General features: G+C 31.0%; 1 protein-coding gene across 1 annotated transcript in view; it reads right to left on the bottom strand.

The window, feature by feature from the left end:
• Positions 1 to 23,784, bottom strand: part of Cnot4 (CCR4-NOT transcription complex subunit 4) — a 391,020-nt gene that overhangs the window by 63,644 nt on the left and 303,592 nt on the right. Inside the window, exons 13-14 of the mRNA XM_065499894.1 lie at positions 13,607 to 13,668; positions 13,431 to 13,536 (exon numbers count right to left, since the gene is read on the bottom strand). Of these exons, the coding sequence (XP_065355966.1) occupies positions 13,431 to 13,536; positions 13,607 to 13,668 (168 nt within the window). The remainder of the gene's footprint in view (positions 1 to 13,430; positions 13,537 to 13,606; positions 13,669 to 23,784) is intronic.

The raw sequence follows: 23,784 nt of genomic DNA, 5'->3' as shown, positions 1-23,784 counted from the left end.
GAGCAGACCTCCTCTACGTAATTCTAGTGGAGGCTGGGCGAGAAACGATACTGAAAAAGGAAACCTGTTTGTTAGTCATCTAAAGAATGTATTTTCCCCAAACGAGTCAAACAACATAATAGAGTTACCACCTACTTTACCCCATAGTACTGCAGCTGAACCACTTCGTTTTGAGATTTCAGAGATTGTCAAGGCTATTGTTGATTTAAACTCCAAAAAATCACCTGGTATTGATAAAATCAGTAACAAGATGCTCCTCGAGCTACCCCAAATTGCATTAAGAATAATCCTATTTATTTTTAATGCTATATTACGCCTTGAATATTATCCACCAGAATGGAAGGTTTCTTTAGTTACAATGATACCTAAGCCGGGAAAAGATCACAGTAAAGTAGAATCATATAGACCCGTTAGCATATTGTCAAATATATCAAAGCTATTCGAAAAACTGTTAATGCACAAGTTAAAGCCGATAGTGAATCATTTTGATTGTATTCCAACTCATCAATTCGGATTTCGAGAAAAACATAACACCATAGAACAAACTCACAGGTTGGTAGAAATCATATCCAAGACATTTGAAGAAAAAAAATATTGTTCTGCACTCTTCATCGACGTTTCGCAAGCCTTCGACAAAGTATGGCTATGGGATTATCGATAAAAATAAAACAATATTTACCAGTGAACACACACAAGCTTCTAGAAAGTTATTTAAGTCATCGAAAGTTCGTTCTTAAAGAGGGAGACTTCATAAGTTCACCACAGCCTATTGAAGCAGGCGTACCCCAAGAAAGTATACTGGGTCCCTTCCTATATTTGCTATATACTTGTGATATGCCTACAAACAGTCAAACCCACATATCTACTTTTGCTGATGACACAGCTATACTAGCCATTCATGAAAACCCCCAAGAAGCATCTATACTGTTACAAGACCATATACTCGACATAGAAAGGTGGTTAAAACAATGGAGAATAAAAGTAAACAGCAAAAATGTATACATCTTACATTCACATTGCGTAGAGAATCGTGCCCTCCAATCCTAATAAATAATCATATAATACCTCAACAAACTGAAGTTAAATATCTAGGTCTGCATCTAGACCGACGTCTTACCTGGAAAAGGCATATAGATACGAAATTGACTCAAATGAAGTTAAAATTACTACAAATTTACTGGTAATTGGTAAAAACTCGAGATTGAGTTTAGATTGCAATCTTTTGCTGTACAGCTCAATAATAAAACCCATATGGTGCTATGGAATTCAATTATGGGGCACAGCCTCAGCTTCTAATATTGAAAAAATTCAAAGATTCCAAAATAAAATATTACGAATGCTTACAGCAGCGCCTTGGTATGTGAGAAATATTAACATTCATAAGGACCTAGGTGTCTCCCTGGTGAAAAATGAAATAAAAAAACAAGCGGAGTCATATTTGAAAAAGTTAGAAGTTCACCCAAACCCACTTGCACGAACATTAATAGAAGTAATGGCTACATCCGACTAAGAAGAAGGAATCCAACAGACCTGCGCTAATGATAGGATCTATAAATTAAACAAAATTTTTCGTCCAACAGTGGTGGGACGTAAATAAAAAAAAATAATATTTAGATTTAAGATTTGAACAAATTAGTGATAGTTCACATTATTTTGTGAAGATACAATAAATAAAATATGAAAAAAAAAGTAGCTGATCAAGTAACCAGTTACAAAGCTAGTAATGTAAGTGACGCTATGTAACCAGTATGTGAATTCAATGCGTTGCCTACTTTGGACCAGCTATTAGACAGTCCCATTGTAATCAGAAAGAGACAATTGACACCCTGCTTAGGACATGCTCGTGTTAAAATGACTAGTCACGTGGCTATTGAAGTAACTAGCTCCCACCCTAAATGATGGGTAAAATCACTAGTTCGGTACTGTCTCCTAGAACTGCTGGGTTGTTTTTGTTTTTATTTTTTCGTGAAAACACATTCATAACATTAAAAACTAAAAGAAGTTTTGTTTCTATACAATTTATGTGCAAATAACCTGTGGAAAATGTTACCGATTGTGTAATTGTAGGGTAAGAATACGTGTTTTATTGTTTATTTATTTATTTTGTTGTTCTATACAAAAGACTTAGAAGTCTTATATTCCAGTACAGAACTGAGGATTTGTAAAACACATTATATATATATAAAATGAATCAAATATATCAAAAATTGAGAGAATATAATTATTACAACATAACATAGAAATTCAATAATAATAACTAAACATTACATTTGTGCATTCAATCACATTACATTTAACAGATTTGGTTTTTAATTTGAAAACAATTTAATGTTTCTATTAAATTTAAACGCGTTGCTGATGGTTTGAGAACTGTGGGGGAGTGAGTTCCAGAGAGGTATTGCATATGTTAAAAATTGCCATTTAGAGATACTCGTAGCCGGATCTAAATATAATTAATCTTTTTCCTCTGTTTGATCTGCAAAATAGTAGTCGTTCATAAAGGTGGTTAGGTTGTCGCGTATATATTATTTTATGAAGGAAAATCAGTACTCGTGTATTAAGTAAGTTATCAAAACTAATTCCATATATTTTGTGCGAAAATACTGAGATGTGGTCGTATCTTTTTAATCCGTACACATAGCGAACAATATTATTAAATGTTATGTTAAGTTTTCTTATACTTCGTGAGTCACTGTTGGCAAATAGCTCACAGCCATACAGTAGTATTGGAGTTAGGTACGATTTTGCAAGCATAATACGAATATTTAACGGAGTACAGTGTTGAGTTTGTGCGCCCACAAACGTAATTAATATGATCTGACCACGCCAGAGTGTTGTTGAACATAATTCCAAGATTCTTAGCATTGTTTACAATTTCAATTGCTTGATTGTTTATAGTTATATTAACATTAGATGTTAAATAGTTAGTTTTTAAGTTTTTTCCGATAATTATGCATTTAGATTTCCTTGGATTAATACTCAGTCCATTTGCTGTTGCCCACAAATAAATATCATTTAATTCCTTGTTCTATGTTTTAACACATAGCTCAAACGATGTAACTTTGCAGCTAATGTAAAGCTGAATATCATCCGCATACATTCGAATTTTACATTCCTGTAGTTTTGTTTGTAAGTCGTTCGAATACAGTGAAAACAAAAGAGGATTGAGCCTTGTGGAACACCTCTTCTTATTGGCAAGGGCTTACCATTTGTGTTGAGAGCTTTAACATACTGAGTCCTGTTACTAAGTTAGGAATGAATTTGTAACATAGAACATAGTGATCTACAGTATCAAATGCCTTAGAGTGATCTAGTAGAACTAAGAATGTAACATGTCCAACGTCAACATCTTTCCTTATGTCTTCAGCAACATCTACCAGAGCAGTTATGCAACTATTCTTTTTTCGAAAGCCAGATTGTTTATAAGTTAATAAATTGTTGTTATCAATAAAGTCTATTATTTGGATGTGAATTAGTTTTTCTAGTACTTTTGAAAGAAATGGTAAAATTGCTATGGGTCTATATTCAGAATTTGATTTGGGTATCGGAATAATTACTGCAGTTTTCCAGTATGTAGGGTAAGAACTTGTAGTAAGAATTTATTGAAAATAAATGTCAGGTAAGGAAGCAGTTTTGTTAAAATAATTTTAAGAAATTTGGGATGAATACCATCTGCGCCAACAGCATTTGAAGTAATTGATAGACAGCTTGATAGAACATCACATTGGTTAACACAGGCAAAAGAGAAATCATTTCGAAATATATCACTATGGTTCCGGTAGTAATTGAGATCAGCAGTTATCATAGGTATATTAAGAAACTGTTCATTAATTTCATCTGCATTATTTAGTTGTAACTCCCGCTTCATTTTTCCAATGCCAATTTCACGAATTATTTGCCATTTTTTCCTACCATCCAGGGCATTTGTGAATTCAGCATATAAATCAGATTTAGCTTTTCGGTTTAACTTATTAACTGAATTTCTGAGTATGCGATATTGCTCATGTAACTGCGTGGTTTTAATACGTTTCCATCTAGAATAAGCTAACGGCTATATGCATAAAAAACCTTATTGTAGATTTAAAACACAAATTAGTTAACAAACACTTTTGCTTTAAAAATCATTTATAAAAGTATTGTATTCATAAACGTTTGTTAACGGCACAATAACTAATGTACTGATTTTTGTCTAAGCTGGCAATGCTTCTCATTTATTTCCCCTATTTCGTTGTTAGTGTTGCTTTCAATTAGGATAAAATATTCGTTAATTTTCTTTTTTTCATTGATTGTTTTTAGTAATAATACATTTTTGAAGATAACAACTCATTTTTAGATAAAAAATGTATATCTGATTCTATTAAATTTATATTAAGCTAAAATGTATTAATGTACAAACTTTTTTATATAGTTATTATTAAAAGTATTCGAATGACGAATATTCTGTGATAAAATAAACATCACTGTGTATTTATATATTTATAGTCTTTGCTTTAACGCTGAAATGTCATACCTAAAGCGTCAACATAACAAACAACAAAAACAAAGTTATCAAAAAAATAAATATAACAACCCGGATTATTTAAACAATAAAGTACAAAAATAAAGTAAACAAACATTTTATAAAAAAAAAACTAAATACGTATTAAAGTTTAAAAAATGAGTTTCTTGTTTATTTGTTTTTCCTTTTGTATGTATGTGTTTACATTTATTGTGTTTTGCAACTAACTTCACTATTAAACGCGCTGTCAAAATCGGATTTTCCAATTGCTAAGCGTTGCCGGCGCGTTATTTCGGTATGCTGCATACAAATTGTATGGGCATGAGAAATTTTGACAACTAGAACACGTTTGCCGCTTTTGTTTAGGTATGCTTGTATTAAAGCTAATTGTTTGGCATCAATCAAAGTTTTCCAAAATTGTTATGAGAATAAAACAAACAAATTTCAAGTTTTAATTAGAGACGAAGATCTCTTTTTATTTCAATTAAGCAACAATAGATTCTAACGTTGTTAAAAATAGTAATATAGTTATTACCAAAATTATGCAACCTAAACACTACTTAATCGAAAATGTTGCTGTTTTTTTGGTATAATTTATGACTTATTGAGAAATAGTAAATTATAATTTATTTTGAATTCATTCGTAAAGTCAAATAAATTTGTCAATAATGAATCGCATTGAAAAGCTCTAGAACAAAAAGCATTGGTTACAATCACGCTAAGTATTAAAATATATACAGCAAATTAACGAATTTACCAATTTATTGGGTGTATGACTTAAAAATTCGGATTTTTTTAAATGTTTAGCTTTTATTTTGAAACATTTGTACAATATAAATTTATTCAGAGTATTGACTATTGGAATACCTTGAATATTCGCGATTAAATAAAAGTTTTATTTAATATAATATACAAAACGTGTTGAACAAAAGTTTTTAAACGAATGAAAAAATATTTGATTAGACAAATTATTGTACACAACATTTTTCTATGCTAACTAAAATATTCATGTTGTTATATAAAGTGTTTTTACAATAAGGTTTATTTCCAACACTCCTCGTCAACATGGATATTCTTTACAAATTAAATTATTTTAATTTCAACAAATCAACTAAATGTAAATGTTTAGCCTTTGGTAAATTCTTTGTAAATACATCTGCAATCATGTGTTCAGTCGGACAATATTTTAATTCCACTTCTTTGGATTGAACGACATCCCTTATATGATGATACTTAATATCAAAGCACCTTGATTGTCGACATTTAATATTACGCTTTCATCTTTCCAAAAACCAAGCTCTTGCAACAATCTTCTTAAATATACTGCTTCTTTTGATGCATTAGATATTGACTTGTATTCGGCTTCTGTACTGCTAAGTGCCGTTGTAGATTGCTTTTTTGATTCCCACGAAATAACACTTTTACCATGATAAAATACAAATCCGGAATACGATTTCCTATCCACAGAACATCCACCCCAATCTGCATCTGCGTAGCCTTCAAGAATTTTGCTACCACCAGAAAAATGTACTTTAAAAATTGTCGTACCTTTTAAATAACTTAGTATATTCTTAGCTGCTACCCAATGTTCTACATGCGGTTCTGAATTTCTTTGTGCTAATTTGGATACAGAGTGTATAATATCTGGCCTTGTTGTGAAAGCTAAATACAGCAAAGCTCCTATCAGCGATTGATATGAGGTATTGTCAACTTTTTCACAATCATTATCACAACTTATTTGAAAACCAGGGGTAAATGGTATAGATGAAGGTTTGGAATATTCCATGCCATATTCTTGTAATAATTCATTGATGTAAACTTCTTGACTTAACTTAATGTCTCCAATGTCTCCATCACGTTGTACTTCCATCCCCAAGAAATGTTCTAGTAATCCTTTGTCAGTTATTTCGAATTCACAATCAATTTGCGATTTAATTTTCAAAATTTCATTTTTATCTTTGCAGCCGATAATAATGTCATCAACATAAACAGCTATTATAATTAAATTATTGTTGCGAATCATTTTATACAAACACTGTTCATTCTTGCACCTTTCAAATCCAATTTTACAGATAACATCATTTAGGTTCGAATTTCATTCTCTTCCAGCTTGTTTTAGACCATAGAGTGATTTGTGGAGTCGTAAAACTTTCTTCGGAAGTAACTCATCTATAAATCCTTCAGGTTGTTTCATATCGATTTCATCATGAAGTTAGCCATGTAACTACATCCAGTTGATGCAAATACATTTTATGTTCTACTGCTAAAGCCAATAACATACGTATTGTTGCATACCGAAATATAGGCGAAAATGTTTCTTGGTAATCAATGCCATACTTTGGCTACAACCTTTTGCTACGAGTCGGGCTTTGTAGCGTATTACTTCTCATTTTTGATTATTCTTCAAAGCATAAACCCACTTACATTTGATTGCTTTATATCAATTTGGAAAGTTCTGCTAATGACCATGTACCTTTTTCTTGTAAAGATTTTATTTCTTTTAACATCGACTCTTGTCACTTATCACAATTTTTACTAGATAATGCTTCTTTAAATGTTTTAGGAACTTGATTCTCCACCACATTATTTAGTAAATTTAAATTTTTTCTTGGACGTCCAGGTTTGCCGGTTCGCAAAATGTTTGGTCTGCCAGGGCCACGGGTAGCATTTCTACTTTCATCAGGGATATCTTCTACAGGCGATGTAAAACCATTAAATTCATCCATATCATACAATTCTTCTGAATATGTGTCTTCATTTTCATCTTCAGAAATAATGTCTGTTACATTTTCTTGTGCTATAGCTGTGTCAACTTGATTTTCATGTTCCATTACTTCTTTTGTATCTAAAAAATCATTAAACGAAACAAACTCCTTGCTTGAAGTATTTTCTTCTTTTCCAGGTAAACAGTTTCCATCAAATAAAGCGTCTCGACGTTCGATTCCTTATTTGTTTCCTTATTGTATAACCTATAAACATTATTTTTATCATGATAAACTTCAAAGTGGTTGTCAATAAAAAAATTATTATTAGTATTATTGCTTCGTTATGACAAAATTGTTAGTGCTTTTGCTCAGACAACTTTGTCTTGACAACAAATGCCATTAATTGTTATAATAAATATTTGTCAAGTATAGACAGGGGGTTAGAAACAAGCGAATATCCAACCATTATTAACAATGAACCCTTTTTATCAAACTTGCCTTTTCTTTGTTTATTTAATGTCACAGCAGCTGAACCAAAGACCTTCAGATGTTTTACGTTAGGTTTTCGACCTGTCCAGACTTCATAAGGGGTTTTGTTGTCTAAACTTTTGGATGGACATCTATTTCGTAAGTAAGCTGCGGTTGCTACAGCTTAGGCCATAATTTGTGATCAAGTCCAGAATCTATAAGTAAACATCGTGTCATTTCTACCAGTGTTCGGTTATTTCTTTCCATTGTAATTAACGAAAAAGATTTCTCTTCATTTTTTGCTCTACATTTGTTAGCATAATGACCTTTCTTTCCACAATTAAAACAATTACCTTTAATATTTTTGGAGTTCGATGTATTTTTATTACTTTTATTGTTTTTGTTAAATTTTAGTTGATCCTTCAAGTTCTTGATTATTTCTGCATTCAGCCTCTTCTAACAATTTAAGTTTGATTATCGACAAAGATGGTAATACATCTCTGTTTCTATAATCATTACAAAATGTTCATAATCCTTCGGTAGACTTGAAAGTAGGATTATAACCAGCAACTCATCTTGTAATTGAATACTTACTTCATTTAATTTTTCAACAATATCGAAAGAAGTAAATTAATTTTTGGCGATTTTTTAAAAAAATTGAGACCCGAGGTGACCAGCTTTGAGGGGCTAAGGAAGCTGAACAAACGTAAATCAACACCTCAGCTAAAACCATGTGAAATTTCGAAACAATATCTAACATAGTTCCCAAGATACCGAATTATTTCCAAAAAAAAAAGATTTTAAACCACTATGCATTGTTAGCCATTAATGATGGATGAATACTGCTGCTAGCAAAATCGTATTTCAAGGTCTCTAGACTTCAATTCGTATGATACCGAATTTCCCTGCTTTTGAATGAATCCTGCTGTTAGAAAATGTTTTGAATGGCTGCTTGAGTAGCTCCCAATGATTTTGCAAGCTCTTATTGAGTTTGACAACAATATTCATGGAGTAATACCTCCAATTCTTGGTCTTCAAACTTTTTTGGCTGGCCAGGGGGATCTTAGTCTTCCGTGTCAAAATCACCACTTCTGAACCAAACAAATCGATGAAACACATTTACCATAAGTATCGGTGAGCAATCAGTGTGCTTCAGCGGCACATTTTTTCAAATTAAAGAAGTAAAGCAAAATTTCCCGCAGAAAATCGACATTTTCGAAGCAAAAAAACCATATATTGTAAATTCCGCATTTTTAAGTCGTACACCCAATAAAAATATATGTTTCAAAGGCCTTATTAGTATTTTGCTGCTTTGTGATCTCCCCCATGACTTTAAAAGTTGTATTGTAGAGGCCAAAAACTACCAGCCTACGGCTGTATCTATAACGAAAAATTTACCACTGTGTATAGTATATAGTATACACTGTATACATCGCACACAATTAAGCTTAGCAGAGAGTTAGCAAAGAGTTTGTTTGTAATGCACTTTTGTCTGTCAATAAATAATATAAAAATCAACTCTTGAAAAGTGTGATGCATTGCTAACTATTTTAAAAAAAATCAACTCTAATGTATTTGTTGACATTTCTATTTAAATCATAAAAAGAAGAACAAAATGTGGTACTCATTAATTTTAATTTCTTCCCAACAAAATATTTTAAAATTTGTTTCACGTTTATTTAAAAATTTTTTTTCGACACAAAACAGCTGTTGTTTAAAGACTTAGCAAGTCTTTGATTATTCGTTAGCAAACGTTTAGTGACTGGATAAGATATACTTTATAAATAACTCGTATGTTAATTTCATGCTAAATTTTGGTTATAAATACGGCTGAAAATGTCTATTTTCGGCTTAACGATGGTATTCGAATTAAAAACACTGCGACAGCCAAAATCGGCGGGGTTTCTGCTTACCTGGAAAAGTAATATCGGTAATAAAAAAATTATATTAATCGATATATGTATGTATATCGATCTAAAGTTACTAAGTATCGTATAGGTGAAATTGTCATTTGAGTTCATTCTTTATGCATTTTGACATTTAAATGTACGAATATCCCAAATTGATGTTCACAGTTGATAAGCTCAACGCCGCAAGGTGGCTCAATTTTAATGCCATTCAATAGTAAACACATTGAAACTGAGGTAGCCAAAAATTTGATAAAAATATTGTCAATTGTGTGCGTGGCATGCTGTTAAAGTCAAATATATTATGTCATTTAATAAAAAATGTGATTTTTGTAAATTTGAGAAGTAAATTATCATTACTCGCAAACTATTATCGATAATTTTTTTGTTATGTTGGTAGGATAATAGTCTTTAAGAACTGGTATTATTTGTCACTGTACCGTTTATACCTGCTGTGTTATTAAAGTTTTTCTCAGGTACTATAATTTGTCAAATTTGAATTTCAGTGGAATAAAAGTGCTTAGGGTCAAAAGGGGTTAAACAAATTTTACTACCAGGAGAAAGGCCAAAGTGTGCTCTTTAAGCCCATACATACTTGTTGACCTGTTTGTTGAACACTTTTTTCATTTGAATGAAATTACTTCCAAATTTTTTATCTATTTTTATTTTACCTGTTCATATACTGGCGCAAAGTACAAGTCGAAATTTTGAAGATATTGTGATAAAATTTGGTGCATACACCAAATTTTCGGCCCGAGGACGAAGACTATTGAAAATGACTGAAATCGGTCCATTATTTCACCTAGAACCCATACAAATGTTCTCCCGAAATTATACTTTATCGGTGGTAAATGGTTTATTTATATAGCTATCTACACAATTTTTGCTCCAAATAAGTTTTATATATACTGAATTAATGTCACCTAATTTTATGATGATTGATCCATAATTAGTCATAGCTCTTATATGGGAAAAAAATCTTCCAAAAATCACTTTAACGATCATAAATCTCTTAAAAATGTTGGTATAAACACAAAATTCTACACAAATAACTTCCATATAGACATAAATCACACGACCTAATTTCATGGCGATCGGTCCATAATTAGTCATAGCTCCCATATAAGACACGCTTCCGAAAATCACTTTAACGAACATAAATCTCGTAAAAATGTTGGTATAAACACAAAATTCAACAGAAATAACACCCATATAGACATAAATCACACGACCTAATTTCATGGCGATGGGCACATAATTAGTCATAGCTCCCATATAATGCTCTCTTCCGAAAATCATTCACGAAAATAAATTATAGTGTAGGGTATTATATGGTCGAGCTTGGCCGAACATACTTTCTTACTTATTTTTATCTCCTTACAACTTTTTTACAAGTAAAGCTGATGCAAAAAATAAAAAACCGCATATTCATACTCAACAACTGCTGAACCGATGAAATTAAATGAAATTAAAACTGAAGAAAAATTCAAGTTATCTGTCCATCAAAAAAAAATTTCTAAAATAGCTCTGTCGGTTCAAAAGTTACAGAGTTTTGGCCGATGAAAAACGATAATGAGCCACTGTGCGCCGGCTACAACATAGTCAATAAGGAAAGCGGTATTTTTTTGTTTTCCTTAAGTGGGACCCTGGAAAATCATTTTTTTTTTTCGAAAGTTATCTAGCTAAACTCATCTCGAATATTTCAGCAAGCTCCTAGCCTCAAAGTCGGATGAACATGGAAGCGGTTACATCAAGTGACCATGCCCATGAAACGCGATATAAGGGCGAAAGGCCGGACTCGCTAGCGGCTGAAATTTATTGGTGGTCGTAAAAGACGTACGATCCCGACAGTGAAGATGAAGAAGATACAATGGGAGTTTCCTCCGAGGATATGTCACAAAATTGAACTGACTCATTACAGTAAAGAAACGAATGGGGCCTGGTACTTTTAATTGGACAATTTTATGATGATTTTAATTGAGTTTTGTTAGATAACTTACGAGTATTTGTGCTCTATTATGATGTTTTTTTCTAAGAAGCTAAATCATTAGACAGAACCACATTTCTAGTTTGGTAAAAATAACCATCAGAATAGAGAATAATGTGGTGCATGTCAGGGAATTTAATAACAGCATTTCATAAATAATTTACGATAATTGTTGCAAATGTCTCAAAAAGATATTGGTCATACAAAGAAATTGAATTAGTCAATTTGATATTGATATTCTACTAACCAACGTCAAATAAGTCAACCATGCAATTCTTCAAACAATTTTCAAAGAAAACCAATTCATTATTTTGTTAGAAAAATATATGTAATTACGTCGTTTTGTATTTATCAAATAAACACACTTGTAGTTACGTCCTTTTGTTTTTTGTTAACCCTCTAACCGGCCAATTTTATTTCGAGGTAAAATAATATACCAGGTTATTGTTTGAAAAAAAAAGAAATACGTTGGAATAAAAACAAACATAAGTAAATTGATTGTCTCTTTACACATATATACCGTTATAACGGGAAAAATAACCAAATAAAGCAGTATTACATACATTCAAAATACCCGCCTAAAGGCAGTCCTGCCGGTTAGAGGGTTAATAAAAGCGTAATTTAGTTTAATGGCATTCATAATAACACGGTGGAAAATGACCACACGTGGATTATAGGTCATAAGTTATTCTAAAAAAACCTCTTTCAGTGATGTTCGTCAACTTATCGACCTCTAACTCAGTCTGTTTTTGTTCGACTTTAGATTGTTTAACGTGTTTTTTTTGATACATTTGTAAGTTATAAGTATTGCTTTTGTTAAGAATATCTAAAAGAAAAACAAAATTTATCAACTTTTTTTTGTTTTAGTCGCTTATTTTGATATGAAAGTTCATAAAAATTCATACCAATATATAAAGGAAATTTAGTTCATAACAAAACATGGTTTTAGTTATTCAAATCAGATGAAAATTGTAAAAGTTATTCAACTTTTCATAAACACATTTTTTAGTATTTTCACCCTCATGAATAAAAAAAAGCAAAAAACTATACAAAAAAAAATATTTGTAAAATTTTGAATTTTCAATGTAATTTTTTCGAAAAAGTTTTGTCATTTTTGTCTATATAAAATTTTCTTTTAAAAACAAAGAAAAGTAGATTTTCATAGGAATAAAATAAAACAACTAGATATTGTAGAATCTGAAAAATTACGAAAAATATAAAGCGAAACTTTTTATAAAAACTTACACAAGTTTTTGGAATATTCATATTATGCATACATTTTATGAAAGATTAATTCTTTGCATATTCTATAGTTAAAAAATTTGAAATCGGTATAAGAGTGTGTCCTCAGCTTTTTTCAAAATAACTAAAAATTTTGAGGATGTGGCAAAATCTTTGAAAACGGTTTTAGTATGTCCTCACCTCCCCTACAACCTCCATTAGGTCGCTTTTCAAGTTCTGACAAAAAGTGTTATTTTGTAGCAGAGTGTAATCAATCAAAAACTCGATTTTGAATTTTTTGTTAGTTACGCCTTTTTGTATTTTAGCTAACGATATATGGAATATATATGTAGTATATATATGTTATGGGGTAGCAAATCAAAAATGTGAAAACCCGTACCTACTCATAGTGAAAGGTGTAAACAAAAAATAAAAATTTTGTTATTTTGATTAGGAATTGAATTACAATAAAATGTTGCAAGCTCATTTTAATACAAAATATTAAAGGCCTTTTTCATATTTTTTTAATTTAATACAGGTTTATAAAACAAATTTTGTTTTATAAACCTTTCATAAAATTAAAAAAATTATTTTTGACTATAAATAATTGAAATTCATAAATTTACACTTCAGCATTTACTTACCCAAGTCATCATCACCGGTTGAATTATGAACAAACTGGTTTTGTTGTGTTTGTACAGATCCAATTTGCTGATTTGAAGGAAGCTGTTGCAGTGTTTGATGGCAGAGCTAAAAAATATCACATACATATGTATATTAATATTAAGATCTTACCATACAATTTTGAAGTCATATTTACCATTTGATCTATTTTACCAAAGAGTTTTTGTTTCTGATGTTGTTGTTGAGATGTCAAAATACCTATAAAATATTTAAAATATGTTGTAATAAATTATCTAATTTGTTGTTTGTAATAATATATGTCTAAATTATTTTAAACAAATAATAATTTTCAAGAGTTTTCAAGCGAATATAGAAAGCAATACAATCAGTTGGAAGTGTTTATGATTACGTTTTAATTTTGCACGAAAACACTTTTGAAATAAATTTTTTGGTGAAAAAATATTTTTGTTTTTTTTCGTGGTTTATTGCTTATACCTGGATCATTTATGTATCAAAATACCAAAATTTTCGAACATATATGTCTTATATATTGATTCGGGTCTGGAGTCTGGCTGGGACCATCGGAAAGTTGACTAATTTAAGTATTTTTAAAATTCTGCATGCTTTTTTAGTGTAATAAAATATTAAAATTTTACTAAAATATTAGCAATGTCGTAAAAAGCATTTCATAGAACTACTTTTTTACTTCATTGCTCTTTAACTATTGAAAATATACGAGCAAATTAAAAATTTTCTTCTATATTTCATGACATTTTATTTGTTAAATATTATCAATATTTTTGTTAAATAAATTGTGTAGAAAATAAATATATCGTCATCTAAAATGCAAAATAACGTAACATCACTTTTCATATGTTTATAGGAGAAGCAAAAAACGGTATAAAATGAAAACTACATGAGATATTGAAACAAAATTTTCAAATCTGAATTACATTGAAACTAGAATTATAATTTATACAAAAAAACTATTTTTTTAAAGTACACTTTATGCTATGTGGCTTACATTTTTTTGAATTGTTGTTTTCTGAAACAAAAAAACCTATCATCAATATAAATTTGTATGAAAAAATAAAAACTTAAATAAATTTTTTTTATTGCAACAAATTTATTAAAAAAAATTTGAATACGACATAAAATAAGGTAAAAATTAATTAATTACTCGAAGTACAGTAGCGAGCATAAAAAATGCAACGCTATGCTATGTGATCATCAACTGGTATTATTTTTCTTATAACTGAATCCAATTCTCCCCATCTGCTATTTTTATATTCTTTGTGGTCATAGTCACTTATTGTATGACATTTTGTCCAATATTTTTGTACGTGAGGAAAATTGTAGTTTTAGTGGTAAAACAGTGGTAAATTTGAGCGAGCAAACAAGTACAACTTTAAGAAAATTGTAAACCTTTTTTAAAAAAGATTATTAAAAATGGCTAAAAACTGTAATATTGTTACAAAACAATAATTTATTGTTAATACTAATAGATTCAAGAATATTAAATCTACAAAGGATAACAGTATTAACGAATGATGAATTTTCCGTTCAATATGGTGAAAATCAAGAAAATTTTAAGAATTTTTATTTATTTCTTTACCAATATAAAATCTTGCGGGTATTCTCTATGAAAAGGAAATCAAATAGTTGTGGTGGTGAGGCTAAAACGGTGTGCATAAGAGCTCAAGAATTAAATGCAAAAATAATATTTTCACAATAATATGATCAGTGTTCATCACACTGTGATTGAAATTGGACGTTTTTATTTTTACTCCGAGTTAATTTGTTATTTTAATGATTCTTTCGGAAAATAAATATAAATTACTCCTGTTTATTAATTACGCGAAAGGACGCTTTTAATTTAATAATATTATTAAATAAAAAAAATAAAAACAAGAACTAAAAGACAAATAAGTGAAAATTTTTTTTTTTTTCTTTGAACCTTGTGCATTAACTATTAAATATAGATCAAGAGTGTTAACTAAAGTATTTACAACTACTCTTTAATGAGTCTCTTTAACGAAAACAGTGAGCAAAGGTTAAGTGTAAACGACAGAAATGCATACGTTACAGTTAATGAAGATGAACAAAATATAAACAAAACAAACAGAAGAATAGATGACAAATTGTTTTTAACAGCCAAGCCTGTTAACCGTGCTCGTCCTTGTTCCCCCGCATTGTCAACAACTAATGATTGTCAAACAAAAGAAAACCCAACAGCCTGAATAAAATACAAATACTTTATTTACGCCTGAAAGTATGCTAGCAATATCAGCTTCAGAAACGAAATCCACCACACCGACTACAATTAAAATTAACCCATTAAGCGGCGCTATACCCAAGATTGGTCAACCATTAAATAAAGATAATAAATCCCAAATACAGGTTGGAATGGACCGGTATGTTACAGTATTAAAACGGGCACGAAGTCCCAAGTCTTCGAAAGCGGCACCCTTGGCTAAATTATATAAGGATAGTGAACCTGCTAGACTAAACAATGAAAATCGTTTTTCTATTGTGGAATGTGAAATAGATGAACCAGTAAATACAATTAACTCTACAAAACCACCCCCTATTTACTTGAGAATAATTCAAATTCACTGGTTCAAAGCCTGATCTCATTAATAGGAGAGAACTATTTTTACGTTATCCCAATCAAGAAAGGCACGATTCATGAAACTAAAATACAGGTCAATAGTGAAAACGATTATAGAAAGGTTGTAACAGATTTTGAAACTCAAAAGAAAAGTTTTTACACTTATCAGCTGAAAGGAAGCAAGGGTCTACAAGTTGTAATAAAGGGTATTGACTGTAATGTTGAACCACTCGGAATAAAGCAAAGCTTAGAAGATAAAGGTTTTAAGACAAAAAATGTGATAAACATTAGAAATCGCGAAAAAAAACCCCAACCACCGTGTTGAACTTGAACCCGGTGTCATAAATCTGAAAAAAAAAAATGAAACACATCCCATATATAACCTGAAGTATTTATTGCATCGTAAAATTACGGCAGAAGAACCACATAAACGATTTGGCCCCGTCCAATGTATGAATTGCCAAGAATATGGACATACCAAGGCATATTGCAAATTGCCACCCGTATGTGTTATTTGTGGAGAGTTGCATAACACATCCCAATGTAACAAATCCAAGGATGATCCAAAAATGAAAAAATGCAGCAATTGCGTTGGTAACCACACAGCGAACTATAGGGGTTGCCCTGTCTACTCAATTGTTAAAAAATCACATAGCCAGAAACCGAAGATTTTCCCCGCTCAGCCATTAAATAACATCAATTTGAACTACCCCCCGTTGCAACAGACATACGACAACAAAGAAACATATGCAAATGTACTAAGAAACAACCAAACTCAGACGCAAGTCCGTCAACCACAAAACCAAAATATGAATCCAGAGGTAAGAGAGCAAACGCCAATTTTCAATTTTACCAGACTAGAATCTACAATAGAAACTCTTGTGCAATCGGTAAATAACTTTACAAATTCAATGAGTAAAATGATGCAAGAAATACTTAAGATGCAATCAATATTATTGCAGGCTGTGCTTAACAGACCATGAACTGCCTAAGAATATGTTTTTGGAACGCTAACGGCACACAGTGGGGGATCTGAAAAAAAAGTGGAAATAAATCTGTAACTTCTAAACGAATAGCCTGACTTTAATGTCGCTGTCGATAAGGTGTCGATAAGTTTAAGTTTTGAATTTGGGCTTAAACAACCAAGGGGGGCCGAGCCACAATGCCCCAAAGTGGGGCACCTCGGGTATATCAAAAATTAAAAATGATGCCAAATTTTTGTTTGCGATCCGATTTGAAAGATTTTTATATATATGGAATGTTCATAAACCAAAAAGTTATAGCAGTTTAAAAATTTAAATTTTCAACAAAAAATAAAAAAAAAAACTTAAAACGGAGTTTAGAAACTGTCGCAAACGCCTCAGTATGCTTCTTCACAAACGCAAAACTGACTCAATTAATAAATATCTGGAGAACTTAGATGCCACCCAGTACTCAAATTACTCTCTATGGCGAGCCACAAAAAAATTAAAACGACCTGTTATGAGCAGACCTCCTCTACGTAATTCTAGTGGAGGCTGGGCGAGAAACGATACTGAAAAAGGAAACCTGTTTGTTAGTCATCTAAAGAATGTATTTTCCCCAAACGAGTTAAACGACATAATAGAGTTACCACCTATTTTACCCCATATTACTGCAGCTGAACCACTTCGTTTTGAGATTTCAGAGATTGACAAGGCTATTGTTGATTTAAACTCCAAAAAATCACCTGGTATTGATAAAATCAGTAACAAGATGCTCCTCGAGCTACCCCAAATTGCATTAAGAATAATCCTATTTATTTTTAATGCTATATTACGCCTTGAATATTATCCACCAGAATGGAAGGTTTCTTTAGTTACAATGATACCTAAGCCGGGAAAAGATCACAGTAAAGTAGAATCATATAGACCCATTAGCCTATTGTAAAATATATCAAAGCTATTCGAAAAACGTTTAATGCACAAGTTAAAGCCGATAGTGAATCATTTTGATTATATTCCAACTCATCAATTCGGATTTCGAGAAAAACATAACACCATAGAACAAACTCACAGGTTGGTAGAAATCATATCCAAGACATTTGAAGAAAAAAAATATTGTTCTGCACTCTTCATCGACGTTATAATCGATAAAAATAAAACAATATTTACCAGTGAACACACACAAGCTTCTAGAAAGTTATTTAAGTCATCGAAAGTTCATTCTTAAAGAGGGAGACTTCATAAGTTCACCACAGCCTATTGAAGCAGGATGGAAGTATACTGGGTCCCTTCCTATATTTGCTATATACTTGTGATATGCCTACAAACAGTCGAAGCTACATATCAACTTTTGCTGATGACACAGCTATACTAGCCATTCATGAAAACCCCCCAAGAAGCATCTGTACTTTTACAAGACCATATACTCGACATAGAAAGGTGGTTAAAACAATGGAGAATAAAAGTAAACGAGCAAAAATGTATACATCTCACTTTCACATTGCGTAGAGAATCGTCAACAAATATCTAGGTCTGCATCTAGACCGACGTCTTACCTGGAAAAAGCATATAGATACGAAATTGACTCAAATGAAGTTAAAATTACTACAAATTTACTGGCTAATTGGTAAAAACTCGAGATTGAGTTTAGATTGCAAACTTTTGCTGTACAGCTCAATAATAAAACCCATATGGTGCTATGGAATTCAATTATGGGGCACGGCCTCAGCTTCTAACATTGAAAAATTCAAAGATTCCAAAATAAAATTTTACGAATGATAATAGCAGCGCCTTGCTATGTGAGAAATATTAACATTCATAAGGACCTAGGTGTCTCCCTGGTGAAAAATTAAATAAAAAAACAAGGGGAGTCATATTTGAAAAAGTTAGAAGTTCACCCTAACCCACTTGCACGAACATTAATGAGAAGTAATGGCTACATCCGACTAAGAAGAAGGAATCCAACAGACCTGCGCTGATGATAGGATCTATAAACTAAACATAATATTTCGTCCAACTGTGGTGGGACGTAAATAAAATATAATATTTAGATTTAAGATTTGAACAAATTATTGATAGTTCACATTATTTTGTGAAGATACAATAAATAAAATATGAAAAAAAAAAAAATGTTCAGCTTATACATGTTCTATCATACACCACAAACTACAATAATTTTTTTTTGATGCACTACAAAATAAGCTTTGCTGCTAATACGATGCTACTGCTGTAGATTAACTTTCATAGTGGACAGACAGACATAATTTCTTTACGCAAGTAAAATATTTTTGTAAATAAAAACAAATATTTAAGTAAAAACAAAAAATTAAGAAAATAAGTGAAAAATATTAATTGCATTGAAAAACACAAACAATACGTGCGTTGTTTAATAAAAACAAATTTTATTGTGTTAACTAAATGTTTTTGTTTTGGATAATAACAATATCATGGATACTGATGACTGTGATGTTGATGCAGGTAGTGAGACAAATGATAATTTAAACTGGCAGAAAATAACAAAAAAGCTAAGAAAGCGAAATCTGAGTGAATCTCCAAAAATTTACAAGAACAAACGTAGAACATTCCTAAGTGATGACATTCCATCGAGTAGCAACAAATTTGCAGAGCTCCAGAACGATGATGATGATGATAATGAAGATGAAGCAACAACACCTAAACCACCGCCAATATACATACCTGATGTTGTTGATGTTAATAGTATGATTTGTAATATAGGTAATATTATTCCAAAAGATAATTTTAGTTATAAATCATTAAAAAACAATGAAATCAGACTTATGGTAAAATCTGTAGAATTGGTATAGAACATTAGTAAAATACTTAGAAGGTCGTAATATAGGTTTTCAGACGTATCAACTAAAACAAGAACGTTCGTATAGAGTTGTTATAAAGGGACTACATCATTCTACTCCTATTGAAGACATCAAGGCCGAATTGATATGCTTAGGACATCAAGTACGTAATGTAACTAACGTTCGTAGTAGATTCACCAAAGAACCATTACCAATGTTTTATATTGATTTGGATCCCCAACAAAACAATAAAGAGATTTATAGTTTAAAGCACTTAAATAATGCTATTATTACAGTTGAAGCACCTAAACAAATACACGATATTGTACAGTGCCACCGATGCCAGCTTAGACTTATTGCAAGATAATTTCTAATTGTGTAAAGTGTGGTCTTGGTCATCCAACTGCAGAATGTAAAAAAGATTTAAACCCCCAAGCTCGTTGTATCAACTGTTTAAAAAGCCACATTACTGCCAATTACAAAGGTTGTCAAATATACCAAAATTTGATTTCTAAACGTCAAACCGACAATCTAATTATGCCCCAGAAATTTCTAATAATTTTCCGAAATTTAACTCTACTAATACCCAAAGAACCAATCAACTTACCAACAATCCATCTTATTCTGAAGTATTGAGAAACATCAACTCTGAAAACATTAATTCCAACACAATGGATAGAATCGAATCTATGTTAACAAGTCTCCTTAATATGATCACCATGCTAATATCAAAATTATGCAAATAAATTTACGGTTTGCAATATGGAACGCCAATGGTCTTTCAAACCACAAAGAAGAACTTGAAGCATTTATACATATTAATTATATCGAAATTTTTCTTATATCTGAGACACATTTTACCAATAAAACACATTTCAAAATAAATGGTTTTGACCTTATTCCCTGTAATCATCCTGATAAAAGAGCTCATGGTGGTTCAGCAATATTAGTAAAAACATCCATAAAATATACCATCCTAGATGATTATCAAAAACATCACTTGCAAGCTGCCGGTATACGCATTAATTGTAATAATAATAATATATTGTTACGTTTTAACCTTTTCAAAACGCTGATTTATTTCCTTTAAATAAATCGGATACTTTTGATTGCAAATAAAAGCCGTTTAGTAGTTTGAAAATGGTAACATTTATTTATTCAAATGTACAACAACAGAATTAAATAGTCACTCAATGTTTTTTATATACGTTTGTAAATTCGCAGAAATACAGACACAATTTATAATGTACACGAATTTACTTGAAAAACACAACACACTTTAAGGCACTCAGTTGATGTTTATTCGAAAAGCGTCTCTGATAAACTCACTCACGACTGCAACCTCTGCCACTATTTATAACACTGCCATCTGCACTCTAGATTGCTCTTTAACTGTCAAAGTTCGAATATTCTAGATCTTACTAATACATACACCATCTGTGGTGTACTTTCTACAATGTTCTTTAACTGAATATTCGAATTCAAACAGCTTTGCCAACTTACGATCAATGGTCAACTGAAAGCTTTTATTTAATAATGCCCACAGATATGTTACAGTTTGCTATTACAGCACTGTTATTTGAAAGCATTATGCTACTTTTAAATCAGCCCTTAAAATCGTTATTTATTTACTTGCATTCAAGTACAATTTCGTAACAATATCAATATATTCAATTTATTTCCCTCCAAGACATAATGTAAAATATGATGATTATCAAGACTTTTTTGACAGGATTGGAAGAAAATTCATTGTTGGTGACGATTTTAACGCCAAACATCCTTGGTAGGGTTCCAGACTTACCAACCCAAAGGGAAAAGAACTTTATAAAAGTGTAATTGATAATCATTTCTCGATTTTGACCTCAGGCAGACCTGGCCAAGTGATCCAAGAAAAATTCCTGACTTATTGGATTTTGTTATTTATTCCGGTATTCCCAGTAATTTGTTAAATATTTTAAATTCGGATGATTTAAGCTCAGATCATTCACCTTTGATTGTAAATTATGACACTTGTTTACATAAAAATAAAAAGTATAAAGTCATATCAGCTCAAATTGACTTAGATACATTTAAATACTGTAGCCCGTTTCTGTATTTTTCGAATCGAAAAACTTTCCGCATGAAACGATTGAATTGCAACAAAAACAGTGTAAAATGAAACAAAATAGATTTTTTCTCGCACAAGTGTTTCTGTATCTTGAGTTTGCGAGAATTATCTGTCATTTAAATAATTTTCCAGCAATTATTGGAAGGATGTGAGAAAAAGTGTTTCTGTAACAATATTTTGCGAAAAGTTTCTCACAAGAACTGTCAAAACAAGTCACATTTTAAATTGGTGTGAGAAAAACTAAATTTTAAAAAATATAGATATTTTTAATTTCGTATGTATAAATATGGAACCCAAATCAGCCGAAAATGTAAGTAGCACAGAGTTTGAATAAACTAATTATATATACACATGTAAGTACACAAAAATGTGTTTCAAAATTATTTTTTTTTATTCAGCAGTTATAAGCGCCACACTATACTTTTTGTTTTATATTCAAATGATGACAATCAATAAAACACAATTGTTATATTTTGGCATTTTAAATTTTTTAGCCTTTCTCTGTTTTCGTTTTATAATAATTTCTTTCTTTCGTTTCTCTTGCATTTGACACTTAATTACTGGAAATATTCCAGTAAGAACAGAATCTGTGTTGTCTGTTTTCGCATTCAAATACAGAAACACTTTTTTCTCGCACATTGAGAAACGATGGAATTTTTTGTTTCACACTTCATGTGAGAAGTTTTCCGATGCGGGAAATACAGAAACGAGCTACTGGTTAGAGAAAAATATAAATCTTAATATCAAATTGAAAGACGCTGGTGATGTAGACAATGCTGTTGAAGATCTAACTAACCTCATCCATGAAGCAGCTTATTTATCTTCGCGAAATGAAGTTATGAATGATCGAAATAGAGTTTTGATTTCGGCAGAAATAAGGAGTCTGATTAGAGATAAGAGGCGATTGAGATGAAAGGAATAAGAAATTTAGTAAATAAGACAGACCTTAACAGAGCAAATAAAGAACTAAAAGGTTACGTGAATATAAAAATGACCAACTCAGTAACTTTCTTAAAAATATTGGTACCTATCAGAGCCCAGATCACAAACTATGGAACGCTACAAAATATTTAAAAAGACCTATCAAAAGGAATGTACCAATAAAAAAATCTAAATGGTGCTTGGTGTAAATCTGACCTTAAAAAAGCTCAAGCTTTCTCAGAATATTTGGAGACAACATTCCAACCTTTTTCATTTAATGATGATAGTGATAAAAATTATGTTAATCAATTTTTGGATAGTGCTTGCCAAATGGATTTGCCTATCAGACATATTACTCCCAAAGAAGCGAGAAATATCCATACTAAATGTCAAAAAAGATCCAGGATATGATCAAAAAGGAGCAAAAGACATAAAAATATTACCTAAAAAAGCAATACTTTTATTTACAAAACTTTTAAAGAATGTTTAGATTTAGAATTTTTGCCAGATATAACCAATTTATTAAATGAATGTAATTTAAATTTTAAGGAAATAAAAGAATATACATTATACGGCCGAAATTCTCTGAAATTTTTTATTTATTTCTGACTTTGTTGTTTTGTGTTCAATTGTAATTGAAAAGCGTGTGTTTGCTATGCTTCGTCCAAAAACCAACCAACAACAATGCTTAATGAATTTCTGAAAAAATGAGACATTGTTATGCTCTTTTAAAGAGAATAAGAATATGTGTGTTGTTCGTCTGCACAATTGTGCTATGAAATGGAAATCTCTGCTATAGACCAATTAGTTTATTGTGTACATTTTCAAAAATATTTGAAAAAATATTTCTGAAAAGACTTCAGCCAATTTTAGATATCAAAAACATTATTCCGAAATGTCAGTTTGGTTTTCGTCAACAACATGGAACGCCCGAACAATGCCATCGAATTGTTAACATCG

This window comes from Calliphora vicina, chromosome 2 (assembly GCF_958450345.1).
Source record: "Calliphora vicina chromosome 2, idCalVici1.1, whole genome shotgun sequence".
NCBI lineage: Eukaryota > Metazoa > Arthropoda > Insecta > Diptera > Calliphoridae > Calliphora > Calliphora vicina.
Note: the sequence above shows the minus strand (reverse complement) of the source record. Positions and strands in the feature narration are given on the sequence as shown.